The 22,187-nt window shown below is 45.3% G+C and overlaps 1 protein-coding gene across 1 annotated transcript in view; it reads left to right on the forward strand.

The window, feature by feature from the left end:
• The window catches only part of LOC138580475 (androgen-induced gene 1 protein-like), a 285,281-nt gene that overhangs the window by 135,574 nt on the left and 127,520 nt on the right, over positions 1-22,187 (forward strand). Inside the window, exon 2 of the mRNA XM_069651050.1 lies at positions 1,968-2,111. Within this exon, the coding sequence (XP_069507151.1) occupies positions 1,968-2,111 (144 nt within the window). The remainder of the gene's footprint in view (positions 1-1,967; positions 2,112-22,187) is intronic.

Genomic DNA, 22,187 nt, shown 5'->3' on the forward strand with positions numbered 1-22,187 from the left:
CACTTGCCCTGTCGCCACTGATTCCATAAGGACATTGACGATGCTAACTTCCCCTGCGGCCCATAACGGGGTCAAAGACTAACAGGGGAAGAGATGAGAGATACTATTTGGCAGGGAAGAAGAGCACCTCCGTTTTGGTAGAGTTTAAGTGTGAAGCCATGCACTATTTAATGGCAAAGAGACAGTTGGACATTTTGATTGAAAGATGAGAGGAGAGCTCAGGAAAAGAGAAGACGCTTTAGTACGAGAACCCAAAGGATGAGATTAGTGTCCCAAGAGCAGTGGTGTAGCGTGTAAAGGGGAGAGGACCTAAGACCAAGCCTTCTGGAACACCAGCACCAACTGTTAGAGTAGTGAGTGGAGTTATTTTTTTCTCCAGGATACAGAATGTTGGCATGGTTCCAGATTGGATTCCATCCAGGTAGTTGGTTGATCGCAAATCCCAAGAAGAGAGCGTTAAGGTGATCTGAGTGATGGACAATATCAAAGGCAGTGGACAGGGCAAGGAGAATTGGGATAGAGGATAGGCTGGAGTGTTTAGCAGAATCAGTGTTGTGGGAGATCAGCATGAGAACAGTTTCTGTGGAGTGACGAGCGGAAACTTGCTTGTACGGGGCCTCGGAGGTTGTAGATGTCTAAGAAATAAGTTGATCACAGCCCTGACGAGCACTTTACATGGAAGTGCTTGGAAGGATGGATGTAGGGCGAAAGTTATCTGGTAGGTTTGGGTCAGTCATTTGATTTTTATTTTATTTTTTGCTCATTTCTTTTTCTCCATTTTTTTAGGAGAGCGATAACCGTGGTCATTTTGAAAATGGCAGAAAAGCAAGCAAAGACAAAGGACCGGTTGAAGGGGAGTTCAGCAAAGTGAGAGGCAACTAAAAGGGACAATAGGCTTGACTAGTTTAGGAAGAAGAGGTTCTGATGGGGCAGAAAGGGGGTTAGTCTTCATTACTAAAGACAGGACTTCTTCAGTATTAGTGTGACTAAAGTGGGAGATAGAGGCAGGGACAGTGTAGAATGTAGGAGGAGGGAGTGTGAGGAAGGTCAGGAGAGGAGAGGGTCTCTACTTTTGAAATATTTACAGTGAAGTATTGAACTAGGCCATTAGCTCTGAGAGATGGTTCAAGTTTAAAAGGAGTGAGTTTTGGGTACATTTTAGCCGGCGATGATCGTTCGAGTCAGTTGATGAGGGTGCGGTAGAATTCAATTTTTGCTCTATCAAGAGAGGACGTGAGAGAGTTCAGGGCAGAGAGGTAGTGTTAGGCCCTCATGTGAGTGGGTACGTCTCCATTTGCACAGCAGCCGATGCATGTCTGTGCAGAGACTGCAGATGAATTAGGCGGCTTCCGGTTTACTTGCGTCTGTTGACTTCCAATAGCCATGCCAATCCCCCAGACTATCCACCTACCTCCTGCCCCTCCTAACCCCAGACACCTTCTTCTCGTATCTCTTTTGAGCTGACTTTATCAAGCAATAACACGGACATTTGGCCTGCCAGTGTTATTTCTAAATAGTCTGCTAAGAGTAAGTGGCTTCATTGCAGCTGTAAATGTGCTACTGTTGCAATAGAAATGCCTTCACCTTGTATGTCTTCTTCCACTTGGTTTTATATCTGTTCCTTGCAGTGAAGTCCTGTTGAAAACTAGCATCGGCCAAGCCAACAGTTGTGGCTTGTGCATATGTATGAGATGGGCGTTTGCCAGGCACTGTTATCTTTATCCCAGGTAATCGCGCCACTCTGCTGTTGCCATCTAATGGCCAGATAATACCTTTATGGAAGTGCCTCGCAAATGTGCATCCCATGCTTACACAAATACTCAAACTGTTGACTTTGCTAATGTTTGCTTTGAAATTACATCTGCTCTTCGTATTTAAGCCATAAAAGTAAAACTTTCCGAACCGCCTTCTTGTAAACTCGTGCTTTCTGTAATGAAACTGCATGTGAAAGAGGCACTTTTCTTTAGATTCTGCAGGTCGTCTACTTTGGAATCTGCCTGTCCAGTGATGTGGTTCAGCTGGCGACTCCAGGCAGGAAGAAGGGTGCTGGCCGGTACCTGCTGCAGCTGCGAGATGTACTGTTCTCCATCCTTGCCTTCCCTGTGGGCGCAGTAAGTACAGCATGACAGCAGAGACTTGTGACCTTCATCCGCCATAAACTTGTTGTTAACTCAAGTCTTCTTTTACACAGCTTCCTGCCACTTTGAAGGAGGGTGAGGACTTGTTTTAAAAGACACCCCTGGGCCTTATAAGTTTAGACATATCCTAGCATTTGAAGTCATAAATTAACTTTCCCATTGATTATTGTGTTTACTACCAATCATACGAATTAGTAATGAGGGAAAGTTTCAAAATGTCTTTATTTTCCTAGCCCAGCAGGTTCTGCTACATGCATCCCACTGGACTTCCAGCGTCAGAACAACTCTTATGGCTCATGTGATCATGGTCATTAACTTTGCTTTATTTTCTTCATGCTTGGCAATTGCTAAATTGTTGCTGATATTGGTCTGTTTTTTCCCAATACTATATGAATCCCCTCAAAGTCACAGTTGCAAGCATTACAGCTTCTTGCCTCCCTCAATCTAAGAAGTGGTCTACTACTCCATTTTAGGTGCAAAGGAGAGTGAAGCCAGGTGGGCTACCAAACCTTTCAATAGATTCTACGAGTTATCTGGTTTCAGCTTAGAGGGCTACTCTTTCTGAATTTAGAAGCGTTCACGCTTCTAATTTCAATAGCGTAAACAAATGCCTTGCTGTCTATATTGGAAATTTGCACCAAGCAGCTCCCCCTGTGCCTGTGCCTCTTACTATACTAGTAGGTTGAGGCACTTGTGATTTCCTCAATTCCTTGTTGCCCGGGTGTGTTTGAGAATTAGTTGCATGAAGGTGGGGGTAACTATGGTACATGCTCAATTTCAGTCCATTTAAGTTAATTCATCTCAGTCAAACTTTATTCCAGCTCAAAGTCATAAATGTACATATGATAAAATGTTCACACAATACATATAAATCAGATGAACGGTTACAATTTTGGTGCAATATCGCAAGATTGTAGGGTAAAGTGCCAATGCAAGACATCATCACAAATATACAATAGATGGTAAATGTACATTCCCATTATAGATGTGACCATAGATTACAGAAAGCGCTCTAATAGCGGACCCATCTTAGAATGGGATTCGAATATAACCATCACAATAGAATTACTCAAGAGTGCTAACCCTAACTTTAACCTTTTACAACCGAAACGCATATCATTCGTGAGAAAGACCACTGCAACGCTCCCCTAAAGGGAACATTTTGTGCTAACCTGCAAATGTGTCGAAATTATCGAACAGTCACAAATATAAATATTGTGCAAATTTGTGATTCCACAAGCAAAAAGTGCAAGGCAATGAAAGTAGCTCATGATGCAACAGCAATCCTAAAAAGTTATTGCACATTAAAAAGAATAATTCATTTACAAATCGGCCCCAGTGGGCACAATTTTCCAAAAATGTCCATTATGCAATTCCAATACAAACAAGGGAGAAAAAAGTTAGAAACATTTTACAAATTAATCAAAAACAAGAAATGGTAACAATTCAACAAACATACAATTCCAAATATTGGAGGCTTAATTCAAAAAGACATACAATTCCTCCTCAGCATTGTGTCCATCGGATTTCATGGTGCCTATACGTATTGTTAATTTGGACACCAATTGGCGCAACTTTTCTTCTTCTGTTGCCTTTTCATTTATGGTCTTTAACGTGTGCTAAATCCCTAAAGTACATCAAACTGGCATCACTCTTGTGGAATTCCTTAAAATGTACAGCCAAAGATAAACTTTCATAACAATTTTTGAAAGCTCCATAGTGCTGGAGAAATCTCAATTCTAACTGTCCTGTAATAGATCCAATGTACCGGAGATCACATGGACAATCAGTATAATACACCACCACATACTTAGTGATACACATGATCTCCTGATAGATTCTCTAAAACTTCTGATGATCATACTGTACCCTACAGCAACTTTGGCATGCCTGCTGCCTTGATCTATCGCCATCTCTCTGAGCATGCTTGGGGCAAGTTTGTCTTCCAAAGAGGGGCTTTAGAAAATGTCATTTGTGGAGAAACTTTGAGAACTTTACCCAAATCAGTATCATTCAGCAAGATGGGCCAATGCTTACACAAGATCCTTTTCATGGCTCCAGATTGGGCATTACATCTGGTAATGAATCTGAGGATAGTTATCTCTACATCCTTAGATTTCACTTTCAATAAATCGCATCTATTTCTGATTCTACCTTTCTGATAAGCTCCATCAATAGTGCTTCGAGAGTAACCCCTCATTAGAAAACAATCTCCTTTTTGTCATGAACATCTCTGACTGGGGGGGGGGTGTATATATATATATATATATATATATATATATATATATATATATATATATATAGAAAAAGCTTTGTTAAAGGGGCGTTATGGTTGCAAGTAAAATCGCAAAACCCCAGAAATTCGCAAGTTATGGTAAGCTAAACAACCATAACTCGCGCCACCACCGTGCACTGCTAAGACTAACACCCAGGACATCAAAGATTACATCACAAATGTCATTGATGTCATCACTTATCTGATAGTCTTGACAAGGGCTTGAGTGTTTGCAATGTTGCTAGCAATATATCGGGCATGATCGGAAGTGGTCTCATGAACGACTTAATTTTCTTATAGTACATACTTTACATGAAGAAACTACACCACAGATTAATTATGGAGAATTCCAACCATCACAAAGACAATCTTAATCCCCAACTGCACACAATGAAATCATGATCTTGTCTTTAAAATTGGATGAACTTAGCAATGACTTTAAAAATTATGTTAAAAACATGTTATTAGAAATGTTGATTATCACTGTCCTACTTGTAACAGTCCTCCTTGCCCCCAGCAATCACTCCAATGAATTCACCAAATATAAATGGACTGTTTGATGAAACACCTCTCCCTCCCCCGGTGATGACTTTATACAAATTCCAAACCCTCCCATTCGTTTCCCATTCCAATACCCCATGCCTTTCATAAATACATACATACATTGTTTTAATTCTATACATATCTTGTATATTATTCTGTGATAAATTATTTATTTTATTGCAGACTATATGGCTGTTCGGGGTCCGTTTACGCAATGCATGATGCCCGTGGACATTGTGCTGTTTCCAGACATGTCTGGTCACGCATGACACTTCTAATTGGTCCGCAGACAGCATGCCATATTGTTGACATGCGCCCAGTGTTTCCCACCCGCCGAGGTCTGCGGACACCCGTTGGCGTTGCGGGTGTCTGCAGACGGTGTCCGTGCACAGATTGAAACTGCATTTTTAGTTTGAATCTAGGATGTTTCAAGTTGAAAGTTTACCCTTCCAGAGCTCCTACAGCCATTTTTAGTTGATCTGTCAATTTGTTTACAACTTTCCAAGTCCTATTTTCGACTTGATAGTCTGCGGGCAGTCGTGCGGTCCGTGGACAGTTCCTTTGAAGAAGACCCATCCTTTACTTTTCTTCATTCTCAATCTGGCTATCCAGGAGAGAGCACCAGGAGAGATACCTGCTTTGGAGAGCAACTTTAGCAATGGTATCTGCATCAATGGCAAATGTCATGGGCATCCCTCCTTCCCAGGGACCACACCACCTGAGGGCCTGGGCAACGGAACATGCGCGATGATGTAGAAGAGGATCTAGAGGAGAAGGAAGATGAGGAAGAGGAAGTTCCTACCTCCAGTACCCGCAGAGAGTCATGGGTGTGGCGGTTCTTTAAGACCATAGGGAGATTCCCAAAGGCTCGGGCTGCCCGTGTTGAATGCATTGTGTGTGGGGTTATGCTCAGTTGTGGACAACATGTACAGTACTCCTTCGTGGCCACTTCCCTGTGCCGCCACACTCGATCAACCACCCACCCGGGTGCTCTGAGAAACGCTGTTCCTTTCTCAGGCAGAAGTAGGCTATCTTCCTCTACCCCATCGTCCTCAACCGCTCCTGCCACCACATAGGCTACTCCTGTGGGGCAGAGGATCCAACTGGCTGCCTTGCAGGCCATACAGCTGGCTGTTGATCCTTACCTTTTTAGGGTCACAGTCATCTGTATGTACTGCGACACACCCCTCGGCAGGGGGAGCAGTTTCAGAGTGCGTTCGAGGATGTGGTCAAGGAGAAAGAGAAACACTGCCACCTTCCTTAAATTTGAGGCATGTCCAACATCTTCCCTTGTCCACCTGCCCCTCCATATCTGTGGTTCCTTTCGGAGACACTTTTCAGAGTTAAAAAAATAGAATTAAAAAACAATCTAAGCACCTTTTGCAGCCTGCATAGTCGACGGACAATATAATAGTCTTGGACACCTGGAAAATTCCAGGCATTGGGTGGGGTTTAAAATCAATTAACTTGTTTTTCATTCAGAAATGATGGCTCTTAAAAGAAAATTTGGAAAAAAATGTTTGGGGGTTTTATATATTGAACTAACACATTTTCTAACTTTAACAAAAACTGCTTATTTTTTCTGTTTTTGCTTTTTCTTTACTACAACTGCAAAAAATACTTCTACATATTTCACGTGTTCACAAATCAGTCAAATGCACGCCATCTCTTCAAAAAATATTCACTATCAAATTTGATATTTTCATTGTGAAAAGATGTCATTCCAACATCCTGCTAAAAAAGCACATACAGCTTTCTTTGCATTGCTCCTTGCTTTCTCGATTTGTGGACAAAATATATTATAACGTCTCCACTTTGTTTTTTCTCGGATATCGCAAAGAAAAATCTTTGAACGTGGAAACTGTTCCATTAACTTTGCAAACTTATCTTTCATAGCAAAGTGTATGGAAATTCCAGTGACGTAGCCCAAACTTTTGCCTCCACAGTTAACTACAATGATGGCTGGATGATTCAAAGTAACCATTCTCTCGCAAAATGGGAGCAATTCCGGCCACTTCATCCCTCAAACTCCATACCAGGAAATTTCAAATTCTTCAAATCCAAGATTCACAGGTAATCCATACTGCTCACAGTACACCTTTTAACCAATCGATCCAAGAATCGCCCACCATCCAGACACTCTGCTTCCTCAAAGCCATAGCCATCTTCACTGCACACAACAAAGATTAACTCTTGCTACCCTGTATTCCTGTACACCACAACTGCAAAACCTGATTGGCCAATCCACCGATGTCCATGGATGTTCAAAACTGTCCACGGTCTCCGCAATTCCCTTACCATGCCTGTCATCCTTAAAAGACCCGGATGTCATGTGCATATCTGCGGACTACCACGGTGTCTGCGGACGGCATTGCCAATTAAAGGGGGTGGGGACGTTTAAACTCAATTTAACTCCTTTATTCTGCAATTCTGACTCTTGAAAGAGCCTTTCATGGGGAGTTTGTTTAAAAATACCCTTTGAGTCGGAAGCAGCTGTGTGAGAAACAGTTCCCAGTGCCGCTTGACTCGGCTTGCTTGATTGTGTGTGTGTGGTTCTTTCCTCTAATCTCTTGGAGTAAGTTTGCCAGAGATACTGAGGATTTCGGAGGTGTCATGGGAGCACCAACCTGCACCGAGATACGGGGATGCTTGCAGCAGGGTGCTTGCAGCGGTGCCGTATGATCAGCTCCTGCCCGGCCGCTGTCTTAGAGCGGGGAGCGGTGGCCTCTGTCAAGTCCTCTGCCTTTTTGACAAGCGGTAAGTGTGTTTGGTGAACGGGTGGCAAGCTTGGTTCACCTTTGTGCAGCCACCAAAGTTCCGGACTACCGGAATCATAGGTAATCCATCTGTTCCATACTTAGAAACACAAGAGTATTGTCAGTTTGGGTATTGTATCCTGACTGGAGACTGCAGGGTTAATCCCTTTTGATCCTGCCGGGCAAATTAGACACGCTGTATATGTGACTTTGAGGCAGATGAAGCTCCGGGTCTCGACCGCGCTGCTCGAGCGGTACAGGGTAATACGGTCTAAATTTGCGCAAGGTTTCTTTGGACTTCTATGCCATATATAAATAGGGAAGACCTGGGGTAACCTTTGTGTTCTGTTGGATCATAACGTCTATTTGCTGATACCATGTGAAATCTTCAGGACTCAGAAGAGTGTACCACATGAAGTGCAAAGAAAAGGTGCACATAGTTTGGGATTCGTGGAACAACCTGATGAGTTAGCCCGCTTGTGCCCAATCCCAATTGATATACAAGTGCAAATTGGTGCAACAACTATATCTTCATGAAATGCTTTGGAAAACGAGAGGCCTCTCAGAGAAACAGAGTCACTCTCAGTTGAAAGTGTTGCAATAACCGCCCCAGCCGAAAAAGTAACTTCAGATCACAGGGTGGTTTCTGGCCCCACATCAATAGTCGCACCTCTTAACGCACAACCAGGAAGTCTCCAATGAGGCTGTTTTGTTACATAGTGATGTTTCAAGTGATAGCCCTAAGAAGCAGGGAGACTGTCCAGTGTCCCCTTACTTGGATGGTCCCACCAAGCAATTAAAGGACTTTATACATTTAGGAAACCAGATCAAGGAATTCAACAAGGAAAAAGGGTTTTCAAATAGTCTACCTGAAAGCCTATGAGACTGGCTTTAGAGAGCCTTTTTCCAAGACAACGGTTCTTTTATAGTCGAAAGGAGGTACCAGTCCAATGTGGTAGTCACAAGGACCAGGTGGGGAAATTGTAAATAACAAACTGTAAATAAACTCACCCCAATTTTAAAATCTCCTGATAAGGAAGTCATACTCCAGATGGACCCACAGGAGAAAGGAAACATTCCCGCTCCGATATGCAATTCCCAGCAGGGAAACCAGTCATCTAATCTAGGCCATCAGTTTAAAAGAATGTGGGACGAGATCCAATCATCTCAGGACTACTCTCCGGCTCAGAATAAAAATATTTTTGACCTCGAATAAGAGTCAACAATGTAGTCCCTTCATAACCAACTCAAATTTTGAATCGCTTATGGAGGACCGAATGGAGGGTGAAGGTCAGTGTGAAACTACAAAAACGCATTAAAAAAATAAGGTATCGGGCCCCTTCAGACGAGGAGATTTTGACTGGGTTGGCATCTGCACAAACTGATGACGAGTCAAAAGTTCATCAGGGGATTGATGCTGGCTTACTTGCATCCCTAACATTGGCCCTGGTGCTGTGTATGAAGCCACATGAAACTATGAGCGAGCAAAATCGGAGACCATACCACGATAATGGCTATGGTCCATACCAAACTGATATCTCTAGAAGGCATTGTAACAGCGCTACAAGGGGATCTAGCCAGAAACGGGGAGGAGACTACGAATATCCTGCAGAGTTTAATTGAGACAACCTTGAGAGATAAAAACAAGAGGAGCTCAGACGTAGGTCTTTGTTCAACTAGAGCTGAATTAAATGAAGACACCATACTCCCAGCCGGAACCAAGTCTCCGGCTGTAGTGGAGCCTGACTGCTTGTCTAAGTTCTGTAGTAGGGGGGAAAAGGCCCCCTGTAATCTCGCTTAAGTCTGAGGCTGGTAAATCGGACTGTGATGGCAGCCTGGTAGGCCAGCAAGATCGTCTAATCTAAGGTGCAAACTGAAGGCCCCATAACAAGACCAGGCCCTTGTCAAATGGAGACATCTTCTGTAAAAACACCGGTTCAAGATGTTGATGTCGACATATTGATTGAAGTGCAACCGAAGAAGAAATTTGAAATATTCCACAAACTGGCAGAAGGTAAAAGGGGTTCTTATAAATCCCCTCAAATCTCAAGAGTAGCCTTCAGGAAGAAACTAGCAAATGAAAAGGGGGAAAGCCTCAATCGGACAAAAAGGCATGGAGATGTCCATTCCAACTCTGCATATGCTAAAGGGGAAAAGATAAATCAGCAGTAAGAAACTTAATTCCGCCAAAAACTAGGGAGGCGATTGAGGAGAGCAGGCACCCTCTGGGTTTCTCAGATCGTACCCGAGTTAATCCTTGTAGTAGGAGGGAGTGGCTGGACAACTCTATTAATCAAATGGATGACTCAATGACTGCAGAAGTCTTCCCTCAAGACCAGGTCATCTAGGAGCCAGGCTAACACGAGGAGTGATGAGGCCAGAGTCAATCGGCCACTTCAGGATCCAGTTAATGTGGAGGAAGAGGACTTAATTGACCTGATTAATCTATCAACCTATTCCTCCATGGGTGAAGAAGAACCCGAGGCTGATATGGAGCAAGAAGAGAATGAGGATCTCTTGTGTATGGCGTTGCATGAAACCTCTAGAGTCGGTGTGCTAACAAAATCATCGAGGAGGAAGAGAATGAAGTTGTGTCGCAGACCTCTCCTGTTCCCTCATCAAAGGAAAATTGAAAGAAGGGTCTTAAGTCTGGAAGTAAGAAGGGATCGATCTGTTTCAGATCATCAGGAGGATTTGGGGCTAAAATCGGCAAGGATTCCATCTAAAGCCTCGGTAAGGGGGTTAATTGAAATACCCTTTAAATCAATGGACCAGAAAATAAAGGTTTGCCTGCAAAACTACAGAGCAAGGGAGCCGTTTAGTCCGGAACATCTGAAAAAGGTTAAATGGAGATCGAGAGTAACCTCTAAGAGCAATTTAGCAAGAATTAACCGGGAGGGTCCAAGTCGAGGTGCACCCCCTAAAGAGCTCATCAAAAATCTGCACAAGACTTTTGGAATCGTATTGGAAAGAGTACTCTCGATTAACGACAACCTGATTCTGAATTGGGCCAATGTCCTGTGCCTTCTGCACAGTGCACTACCTACGGCCTGCGTCAATGGTGGAATTCCCCGAAGAGGATCGTATGGACAAAATTATTATGTGTGAGAGTGTGGGAGATATATATATGGGTGAAGGAAAAATGGGAGCCTCCTAGATCGGCCAATGGAAGAGGCCAATCAATCATGCCGAAGAACAAGCAGGACGCCCAGAGGCGTTACAGCTCACTGGAGACAAGTGATTTATCCCCGCTTAACAACCGGAAATTCACTATAGTAGTGGAAAATAACAAAGCTAATAAAGATCTTAAAGGTAAAAGGCAAGTGATGAGTTAACCTGAGGCGAAGGAAAACTGGGATTCTGGCTAGGGCCCTGGTGGGCAATAAGGTTCAATCATAGTGCTCCTACTGCCAAAAACCAATTGCCATCACGTGCTATCACTAATAATTTTGAAATATTCCCACTTCCAACAACTTAACTTGTATGAGAGCATTATAATCCAAACAGTACGCCCATTTCAAGCCAGAATATGCCCTCAACTGAAAACAGCCAAATTGCCTCCATCTGAGTTACTTAAAGGCTTTTGTGGCAAAGTAGTATATTTGCCATTAGATCTTAAAGAACATGAACAAACTCTAGAAGTGCAATGGCCAATAGACCAAATAGTGACTTAAACTAAGTTTAGACAAGCCCTACAATATCTCAAATAAAACAATGAATGCTACAAATATATAAACGTAGATGAAAACTTAAGAGAAACCACCCATATAATTAAAGATTCACCACAAACAGACCAATTTGAACATGTAGATCCTGTTAATGCAGCCAACATTTTAGACCAGTATACAATTCACCCACTACACTCAAAGGACGACATAGAAGATGCATTAGAAAACTATCAAATGCATCAAGCCAAAGGATCCCCAATGAGCAAGTGGGAGAAAAGTGTAGAAGCACATTATTTTCCTCTACTCTTTCCTACAGGAAAAGGACAGTATGAGCCACACAAATTAGTGCATCAGAATATCGCTCTTTGCAAATGTTTTCCGAAGACCCCAGATTCAGACAAAATGTAGAATACATTTTCCACCTCCTGTTTGAAAGTTAACTAGCCGCTCTGTTATGGAGCTTCACACACATTAAAAACACTTTTTTTTTTTTTTTTTTTTTTTTTAATATGTCCGCTACCCAACTGCTTCATTCGATAAAAGACAAAGATGAAGTTTTACAGTCAATTATGACAAACCTCTTGGCAAACATGCTGGTACAAAATAATACTGGTTAGGACGTCACACTGATGTGTGTTGTATGCTAAGGACCCTTGGCCCACCCACATGGTTTGTTCATTTTAAGTTGTGCAAAATATGCATGGGATGACTTGTACGACTTTGTACACAGTGCAAACCAAAATAAAGAAGAACTAGATATAAAAACAGCAGGAGAACTCTGTTCACTTGGCCCTGTCAATGTATCAAGGTACTTTCACCATCGCTTCATTGCCATGCTGCACTTCATCTGCAATAAAACTACCCCTCCACTCAGAGGTGGAACACTTCTTTTGGAGAAAAGAATTTCAATCCAGAACAGCACCACACATCCACATGCTTTTGTGGATAGCATATGCTCCCAGATAAACAATGTTCTGTGGTGTACTTACTGTTGCCTGCTCTATTGTGTGTGACCCCCACCCCGTGGGCCTCCCTCCTGTTTACCCCTAGTGTGTGACCCCCCCTCCTACTTGGGCTGCCTCCCCTTACTCTCCGCCCTGCACCCTCTATGGTTCTCTCTGTCTCCCCTATCTTCTCTAACTGCTATTCTATCGACTATCCTATCACTCTCACTACGTCTGGTAGGAAGAAGCTCAAAAGGATCATCTTTGTCTCCAACCCAGGCCTCCCCATCACGATACCTAGACCAGTGCTTCCTCCAGACAGACCCTCACCAACATCCTCTTTGTCGTTCCCTCTCCACTCCACATATGTTCTCTGTTCTCTCTCCTTTTAGCTCCTCTCACATTAATGGTGGCAACTGGTGGGAGGCCCTCCTGGCCCCCTTCCACTCCTCCAAATCTATCATTAATGTCTACTTATCTTGGTCCAGGGCCCTCAGGCCAATTTCCTCCTTTTCCATTGATGATTCCTGCGTTTTATCAACTTCCTTCCTTCTGCTACTCCTATCTACCCCTCTCTATTTTCTCCGCCACATTCCTCCTGGCACCCTCCTGCTTCTCTGGCTGCTCTGCCACCTTTTCCTCTGCCCTCTCTCTCTTTTTCTCTTTCTCTTTCTCCCTCTTTCTCCCTCTTTCTCTCTTCCTCTTTCTCCCTCTTTCTCCCTCTTTCTCCCTCTTTCTCCCTCTTTCTCCCTCTTTCTCCCTCTTTCTCCCTCTTTCTCCCTCTTTCTCCCTCTTTCTCCCTCTTTCTCCTCCCTCTTTCTCCCTCTTTCTCCCTCTTTCTCCCTCTTTCTCCCTCTTTCTCCCTCTTTCTCCCTCTTTCTCCCTCTTTCTCCCTCTTTCTCCCTCTTTCTCTCTTTTTCTTTCTTTTTCTTTCTTTCTCTCTCCCCTCTGGCCCAACTCACTTTGCAGGGCACACCCTGGATATTCTGATGTCACCAGACCTCCCCCCTCCTCCCCCCTCCTACCCTCTCACCACTCCTCTCTCTTGGACTGACAACTTTCTTCTCTCCTCTCACCTGTCGCTCTCTGTCCCCTCTGTCTAAGCCGACCACAGCACTGCCGTCCACCTTCTGTCATCTGGCCCATGAATCGTGTGCCAGTGGAGGCTTTCACCACTACTTACTCTCCTCCTCCTACACCGGCTGACTCAAATTCTGACACAGCCCTCTCCAACCTTCATCTCTCAATCTCCAACACTCTGAATGTCCTTGCCCCTCTCTGGCTGTCTCTCCTCTTCCTTTCTCCTCCTTCTCCCTGTTCACTCCTGACGAGGTTTCTAGACAAGTCCGATCTAATGAAAGTCTCATCAAAGCAGGTGCTCCCATGCTCCTCCAGAACCATCAAGGACCACATTGACACCCTTGCTCCAACCTTGGCCGATTTCTGCATCACTCTTTTGCCACTGGAACCTTCCCCTCCTCCCTTAAGCACTCCCCTGTGGACCCCCTCCTTAAGCTCTCTGCCGATCCTCTCTGGCAAAATAGCACCCATTCTCCACCACTCCTTTCTTGGACAAACTCCTGGAAAAGCTGGCCACGTCCCGACTTAATCTCCATACTGAATCTGTTGGTTGTCTCCATGACCAAGCCATAAGCATGGAAACTGCCTTTCTGAACACCCGTGAAGACCTGCTCTCTAATCTGGACTCTAACCTTCCTTGATCGATCCTCTGCTTTCGACACCGTCAACCACGGCATCCTGCTAGATCATCTCTGTGACAACATGGCCACCTCTGGTCAGGCCCTAGCCTGGTTGACCTCCTTTCTCTCAGATCGACCCTCCCAGGTCCAACTTGGGTCTTTCCTCTCTTCTATCTCTCTCTCACTACATGTGGTGTCCCCAAGGGTTCTAACCTCTCTCCCTGACTCTTTAACCACTACCTGGCTCCTCTGACCCACCTCATATCTACCTTCTGTTCTAACTTTCAGTGTTATGCGAATGGCACCCAGCTCACCTTCAGGATCCCTCAACCTCTTCTGCTCCTTCTCTCATACCTGACTGTCCGCAATTCAGGCATGGTGTGCTTCCAACGATCTATGCCTTAATGCCAGTAAAACTGAGATCCTCCTCATTGGGACACCTGCTCCCGCCTTCCCTCTCTCACTGTAGTTGCCCACCCTGGGCCCGCTACGTGCCCTTCCTATGAGACTAAGAGGCTTGGGGTTATCTTCTACTCCACCCTCTCCTTATCTCCTCACATCTCTGATGTCTCTAAGAAGTCCCATTATCGGCTGCACCTCCTCAGAGGTATTCTTCCTTTTCTCAATTTCCCCCAGAAGCTCACTGTCTCCAGAGCCCCTGGTCCTCTCTAGGCTGGGCTTCTGCAAGCGCCTCTTTCTGAATCTGCCTGTCTCTACTCTTCGCCCTCTACAACTAATCCGGAACAGGACTGCAATACTTGTCCTTGGCCTCAAGCCCAGGGATCGTAACTTTCCAGCCCTGAAATTTCTTCACTGGCTCCCAGTGGCTGCAAGGATAAAGTTCAAGACCTCTGCATCGACCACTAGGCTTTCTTGCGCCAAGGACCGTCACTGAAAGCCACTGTTGACCATCTCGGCTTTGGAAGAGCTCTCAAAACCTACCTGTTTTAATTCTGGTCCTTCATCGGTTTTCTCGTCCGAGCAGCCTCTTTCCAGCGCCATGATGCCCTAGGGCGACTGTGCGCTTTAGAAGTTACAATAACATAACTATAACCAACTTTGTGGATCTCTGTCCTCTGCTGGGGCCTCCGTCTGGAACCGCCTTCCTGCCTCTCTCAAACTTGAAAAGGGCCACCGAAGGTTCAGGAAGCAACTCAAGACGTTCCTTTTTGCTTCCGCTTTCTCTCTGCCTTGCTGCTGTCCCCCTGCTGTGCATTCTGGTTACCTGGTCACCCATTGAACCTATGGGACCAGGCTCCTGCACAACCAGTTGCCCTTGCACTCCCTCCGGGCCTTCCAACCACTTAGGGACTGTTTCTGTAACCCTACAGTTCCCTGACGATCTGCACTTATGAGCCACCTCCCTTGCAGCACTCATGAATTCCTTTGCACTCTTCCCCCGGCACTTCTCGCCCTCCCTGTGCCCGTACTTGCACGATCTGAATGACACAAGGCCTAGTAAGATCATTGTTTTGTCCTCCTTTTTGTCTTCCCTTCCTTGTCTTGTCACACCTAGAAACACTTATGTACAGGCGCATTATAAATGACTTATCATATCCCAGATTTGGCCGACCTACGTACACAAATCTTATGCTTCCAAAAACAGAAGTGTGGCAAATACTGCTGACATTGATATAAAAACAAATGTAAATACTATACCAAATGTCGCTTTGGCTTCCCTAGACCAGTTTGCACAAAAGGACAAGTTAGACACAGTGTGTAAGGCAAATCCCCTAAAAACACGGACAACATTAAAAATGACAAAGCATCCAAGTACATCAATGATTACAATGAAATCATTGACCTCTGGTGGAGTGCAAATATAGAAATACAATGCATTGCAGAAAATTCCACTGCAGTTGCAAGATATGTCTCAACCTATCTCACCAAAGCTGAGAAAACTGAATTAAGAAAGCTTTTGGATAACATATCTGACAAAACATTGTCACAAAACGTTTACAGCTTCTGTATAAAAAATGCTATCCCTGATGCTACAAAGCTGCAGACGTACACCATTATATGGGAAATCTGAAAACATTGTCTGGATAAACCTTGGTCCAGCTTCATCATGAAAAAGAGTATGAAAATACTACCAAGAGGTAGAAACAATAGCCACAAATGCTCCCAACAGCCAGGACATTGTAAAAAAACAATTTAATTGACGCATACTAGCCAAACAGCAGTACTGCTTTGGAAAACATGTGCCTGTACGACATGGCCCAAAACTACTCCTACATAAACAATGCCACACCAGATGAGACATCTAGCAAATATTCAGTCTAAACTTGTGAAGGAAGCCTGATAAAACTTACCAAACCCAGCCTGATTAATCATAAAAGTTATCATTTAAATCTCTGCAACATAGACATCTTTATTACATGGCCCTACTATTTTTTAAACCTTGGAAAAAAGATGCAAACAAATGTTGGACAATGAACACCAACAAGAGGAAAGATTGAAGCTCTACTAGATCATGACACCCCTGAAGCTAGTCCGCCTTCTCTTACAGGAAGCAAAGACTCATTCTAAATCAGTGGTGCACAACTGATTTTGACAGAGGGCCGAAAGTACGTTACATGAGGGCTATAGTGGGCCGAAAAGTAAATGTGGGCGGGGCGGTAGGCGGGGCGTGGCAGGAGGCTTTTTAAACCCCCAATTTCTACTAAACACATGGAAAAAGAATGTTTTTGAGGGGTAACGATTTTTATTTGCATTTCAAACTTACATTTTGTACTACACATTTTCCATTGTTATAATTTATTTCTATTTAGTTATTGTATCTCGCATGTTTAGTTAACTTATATATATTTTATTGACCCTAGATTGGACATGCCATTATTTTGGACTGCTACAGTTTGCTTTTTGGGTTGCCCAAGAGGAGTATGGCCTTCATTGAGTCAGGTTTCCTCAAAAAGCCAAAGATGAACATCTCCCAACTGTGCCTGTTTTAGCTTTATTATTGGGTTCACTCTTGGAGTGCAACACTATGCCCCATGTCCCTTACCCCCAACCAAACACTATGCCCCATGGCTCCCTCACCCCCAACCAAACATTATGCCCCATGGCTCCCTCACCCCCAACCAAACATTATGCCCCATGGCACCCTCACCCCCAACCAAACACTATGCCCCATGGCCCCCTCACCCCCAACCAAACATTATGCCCCATGGCCCCCTCACCCCCAACCAAACATTATGCCCCATGGCCCCCTCACCCCCAACCAAACATTATGCCCCATGGCCCCCTCACCCCCAACCAAACACTATGCCCCATGTCCCTCACCCCCAACCAAACATTATGCCCCATGGCTCCCTCACCCCCAACCAAACATTATGCCCCATGGCACCCTCACCCCCAACCAAACACTATGCCCCATGGCCCCCTCACATCCAACCAAACATTATGCCCCATGGCCCCCTCACCCCCAACCAAACATTATGCCCCATGGCCCCCTCACCCCCAACCAAACATTATGCCCCATGGCCCCCTCACCCCCAACCAAACATTATGCCCCATGGCCCCCTCACATCCAACCAAACATTATGCCCCATGGCCCCCTCACACCCAAGCAAACACTATGCCCCATGGCCCCCTCACCCCAAGCAAACACTATGCCCCAGGGCCCCCTTACCCCCAACCAAACACTATGGCAGTTGGAAAAAACATCTTTTTGGAGGTGTACCGTTTTATTTGTATTTAAAACCTACATGTTGTACTATACATTTCCCCAAATCATACAGGATGAAACAGTGAACCAGACATAGTTGATCAGTGAGAAACATTGCAGCGTTTCTCAGCTGTCAGTTTCTGGATCTCGGGCTCCAGTGAGGTTGTTCCTACTCTCAGGATAGCATGGAGATGTTGGTCAGTTAGTCTTGTCCTTAGGCTGGATTTATGTAGTTTCATTTGTGAAAAAAAACTTGCTCACAAATGTAAGTACTGCCAAACATAGAAACCATCTTTAATGCTTCCCGTGAAAGATTGGGGAATTGCGCAATGTCCAGAGACTGATAGAAGACTAATAAAGGCATCTCTCTGTGCTTATTTTTGAGGGCACTACAGCACTGAAGTTCAATCAGTTCCAGTTGCAGTTCAGATTGCACACTGTCAACATCAGCTGAGAAAGGGTCTGCAAAAAGTTTAAAAGAGGCTCGCTGGGATTTGAATTGTAAGAAACGATTCTCAAACATTTTGCAGTTCCTTCAGGACCTTCACATGCCGATACCACCCTCCATACTTGTCATGGGGGAAAACCTCTGCACATGCGGGGTAGTGTGCCAGCATCCCTTTCTCCAGTTGGGCTGTCAGAAGCCTTAACTTTATTTCAAAGGCACAAACTGCCTCAAACAGATCCGATATGAGATTTTGGCTTCCTTGCAACTGTAAATTTAAATCATTGAAATGGCCTGTCAGGTCAGTCAGAAAAGCAAAGTCGGCTACCCAGTCAATATCTAGCATGACAGAAGTGTCCATTCCCTTTTCATCAAGGAATGCTTTTATTTCGTGCCGTAAAGCAAATAATCGCTTCAGCACATTGCCACGACTAAGCCATCGAACATCGGTGTGATATAGGACATCACCATAATCCGCCTTTACCTCTTCTAGAAACGCCTGAAACAATCAGTGATTTAAAGAGCGTGCACGGACAAAATTAACCGTTTTCACAACAAAGTCCATCACTTGAGTGAATTTCAAATGTTTTGCACATAATGCCTCCTGGTGGATTATGCAGTGATAATTTTTTAAATGGACAGCCTTCTCGCCTAAGTGCCTTTTCAAGCAGCCAATAAACCCATTTTGCTCCCCAACCATGGCTGGCGCCCCATCAGTCGTCACGCCTACCAACGCATCCCATGGCAAATTTAAATCATCAATGACTTTTTGAAAGGCATTAAAAATGTCAGCACCAGTAGTCCTGCCATGCAAAGATACCAGGGAAGCCAGTTCCTGAAATACTTTGCATTGATTATCGACCCCCCGAATGAAAATTAAGAGTTGGGCTGTGTCACTTGCATCTGTGCTCTCATCAAGGGCAGCTGAAAAGAACTTGACATCCTTACACTGCATTTTCAGTTGGCTGTAACAATTGTCAGCCATATCTACAATACGCCGCTGGATACTCATACGTGAAAGGGGAACATTTGTAAAAACATCTTTTTTTTTCTTTACACACTGCCTCGCAAATCTCCATCAGGCAGTCTTTAACGAAATCCCCATCTGTGAAAGGACCTGCTGACCTTGCAATAAGCCGAGCAACCTTATAACTCGCAAAGGTGGCACATTCAGATTCTTTTTTTTTTTTCTGGGCAAAAACACCCTGTTGCTTAGCCAGCTGTGTTTTTAGCTCCCCAGCTTTCTTAATTCTTGCTTCCCCCTGCAAATCCTTATATTGTGAATGTTTTGATTCACAATGGCGGCGGATATTATATTCCTTGGGGACTGCTATGCGTTCGAGACAAATGAGACACGAGTACACATCAGGTTTGGACTCGATGAAAACAAACTTCAGTCCACTCATCCTTAAACATTGGCAGGGACATCTTTGGATAAAGATAAGAAATCCACTGTTATGCTCCCACTACGACGGTCCAAGTCTAGAGTATATACAAATTATATACTTTTTGGAGAATCCTAGAAGCGACACAAGAACAAGATTAGATAAAGAACATAGCCTTGCCAGCATACCTTTTCATGCACTTATTGATGGATACTTTGAGGAATAGCGGGCTGCATAGCATATCAACCTGCTATGTTTGAGATTAAGGTGGATATTGAGGACATACTTTTTTAAAAAAAATAACATTTCAAAGCACAAGCTGTTGCCAAATTATGAGCTTTTGAAAGGAATTATCACAGGATGACCAATTACTTTAGTGAACATACAAAGAAACTGATCTCAGTTTCTTCCTGGGCAGGGCAAAACTGGCAGGAGCTCCACCATATTGCGCCAGAGAAATAGTTTCTGCTTGTGCTTCTATCCCCCTGAACAATGCTTGATGGGGTTGTAGAAAGGTAACAATTACCCACACTCAATGGGTCTCAAATGCTTGATCGAGGTTTAGTTGCAAAATTACAGGAGCAGACATCATCCAGGACCTTACTAGAAAAGGCTGCAGCCGATTTTGAAAGCTTTAGGAATGTACAACTAACCACACCCACTGCTGACCCTTGACACTCTGGCCCAACATCTCTAATGATATGCTATGATAGTTTATTTCTGGTAGAGCCGGAGAATTACACAAGGTGAGGGAGAGGGGAGGAGAAAGGAGGGAGAGGAACAAAACAAGCTTTTATCGTACTAGGCCTGACGACATTTCAGATAGTGCTGGAGAGGGAGAGGGGATAGTAAGTGGGGGTGGGGGGCAAACATTTGTTACTATCATACCATGTTCAGGGACAATTCTGGACCTAGGAGTATGATTTTTAGGGGACTGCAGCGAATGCCAAAGAGCATCACTAAATGGGAACAGAGCTACATGGTGATGCCGATTTGGGTTTGGCCCGGGATTTACACACTGGGTGCAGTTGCTATACATCAGGCCAGTGGCCAGGGTTCGCACTGGCAAACACATTTCACTTGCCTGTGTGATCCTACAGGGCACCAGGCAAGGCTGCCAGTTGTCTCTGATGTTGTTCACCCTGGCCCACCTCACCCCCCAACTCAGCACACACACAAACATGCACCCAGACAGACCTGAACCCCCACCCCCCCACAACTCCAAACCCCCACCCCCCAAATCAGCACACACATGCACAAGCACCCAACCAGACCCGAACCCTCCACCCCCAACTCAGCACACAAACATGCACCCATACAGACCCGAACCCCCCACCCCCCAACTCCAAACCCCCACCCCCAAATCAGCACACACACCCAACCAGACCCGAAACCCACCCCCCAACTTAGCACACACACAAACATGCACCCATACAGACCCGAACCCCCCACCCCCCAACTCCAAACCCCCACCCCCAAATCAGCACACACACCCAACCAGACCCGAAACCCACCCCCCAACTTAGCACACTCTCAAACAAGCAAACATACAGACCCAAACCCCCACCCCCCAACTCAGCACACACACAAACATGCACCCATACAGACCCGACCCCCCACCCCAAATCAGCACACACACAGACCCGAACCCCCCACCCTCAACTCAGCACACACACACATGCACCCATACAGACCCAAACCCCCACCCCCCAACTCAACACACACACAAACATGCACCCATACAGACCCGACCCCCCCACCCCAAATCAGCACACACACAGACCCGAACCCCCCACCCCTACTCAGCACACACACAAACATGCACCCATACAGACCTGAACCCCCACCCCCCAAATCAGCACACTCTCAAACATGCAAACATACAGACCCAAACCCCCACCCCCAACTCAGCACACACACAAACATGCACCCATACAGACCCGACCCCCACCCCAAATCAGCACACACAGACCCGAACCCCCACCCCAGCACACACACAAACATGCACCCATACAGACCCCCCACAACTCCAAACCCCCACCCCCCAAATCAGCACACAAATGCACAAGCACCCAACCAGACCCGAACCCTCCACCCCCAACTCAGCACACACACAAACATGCACCCATACAGACCCGAACCCCCCCACCCCCAACTCCAAACCCCCACCCCCAAATCAGCACACACACACCCAACCAGACCCGAAACCCACCCCCAACTCAGCACACTCTCAAACATGCAAACATACAGACCCAAACCCCCACCCCCCAACTCAGCACACACACAAACATGCACCCATACAGACCCGACCCCCCACCCCAAATCGGCACACACACAGACCCGAACCCCCCACCCCCAACTCAGCACACACACAAACATGCACCCATACAGACCCGAACCCCCACCCAACTCCAAACCCCCACCCCCCAACACAGCACACACACAAACATGCACCCATACAGACCCGAACCCCCACCCAACTCCAAACCCCACCCCCTAAATCAGCACATACATGCACAAGCACCCAACCAGACCCGAACCCCCACCCCCCAACTCAGCACACAAACATGCACCCATACAGACCCAAACCCCCCACAACTCCAAACCCCCACCCCCCAAATCAGCACACACATGCACAAGCACCCAACCAGACCCGAACCCCCACC

This window comes from Ambystoma mexicanum, chromosome 3p (genome assembly GCF_040938575.1).
Source record: "Ambystoma mexicanum isolate Mex_15411 chromosome 3p, UKY_AmexF1_1, whole genome shotgun sequence".
In the NCBI taxonomy this organism is placed as follows: domain Eukaryota; kingdom Metazoa; phylum Chordata; class Amphibia; order Caudata; family Ambystomatidae; genus Ambystoma; species Ambystoma mexicanum.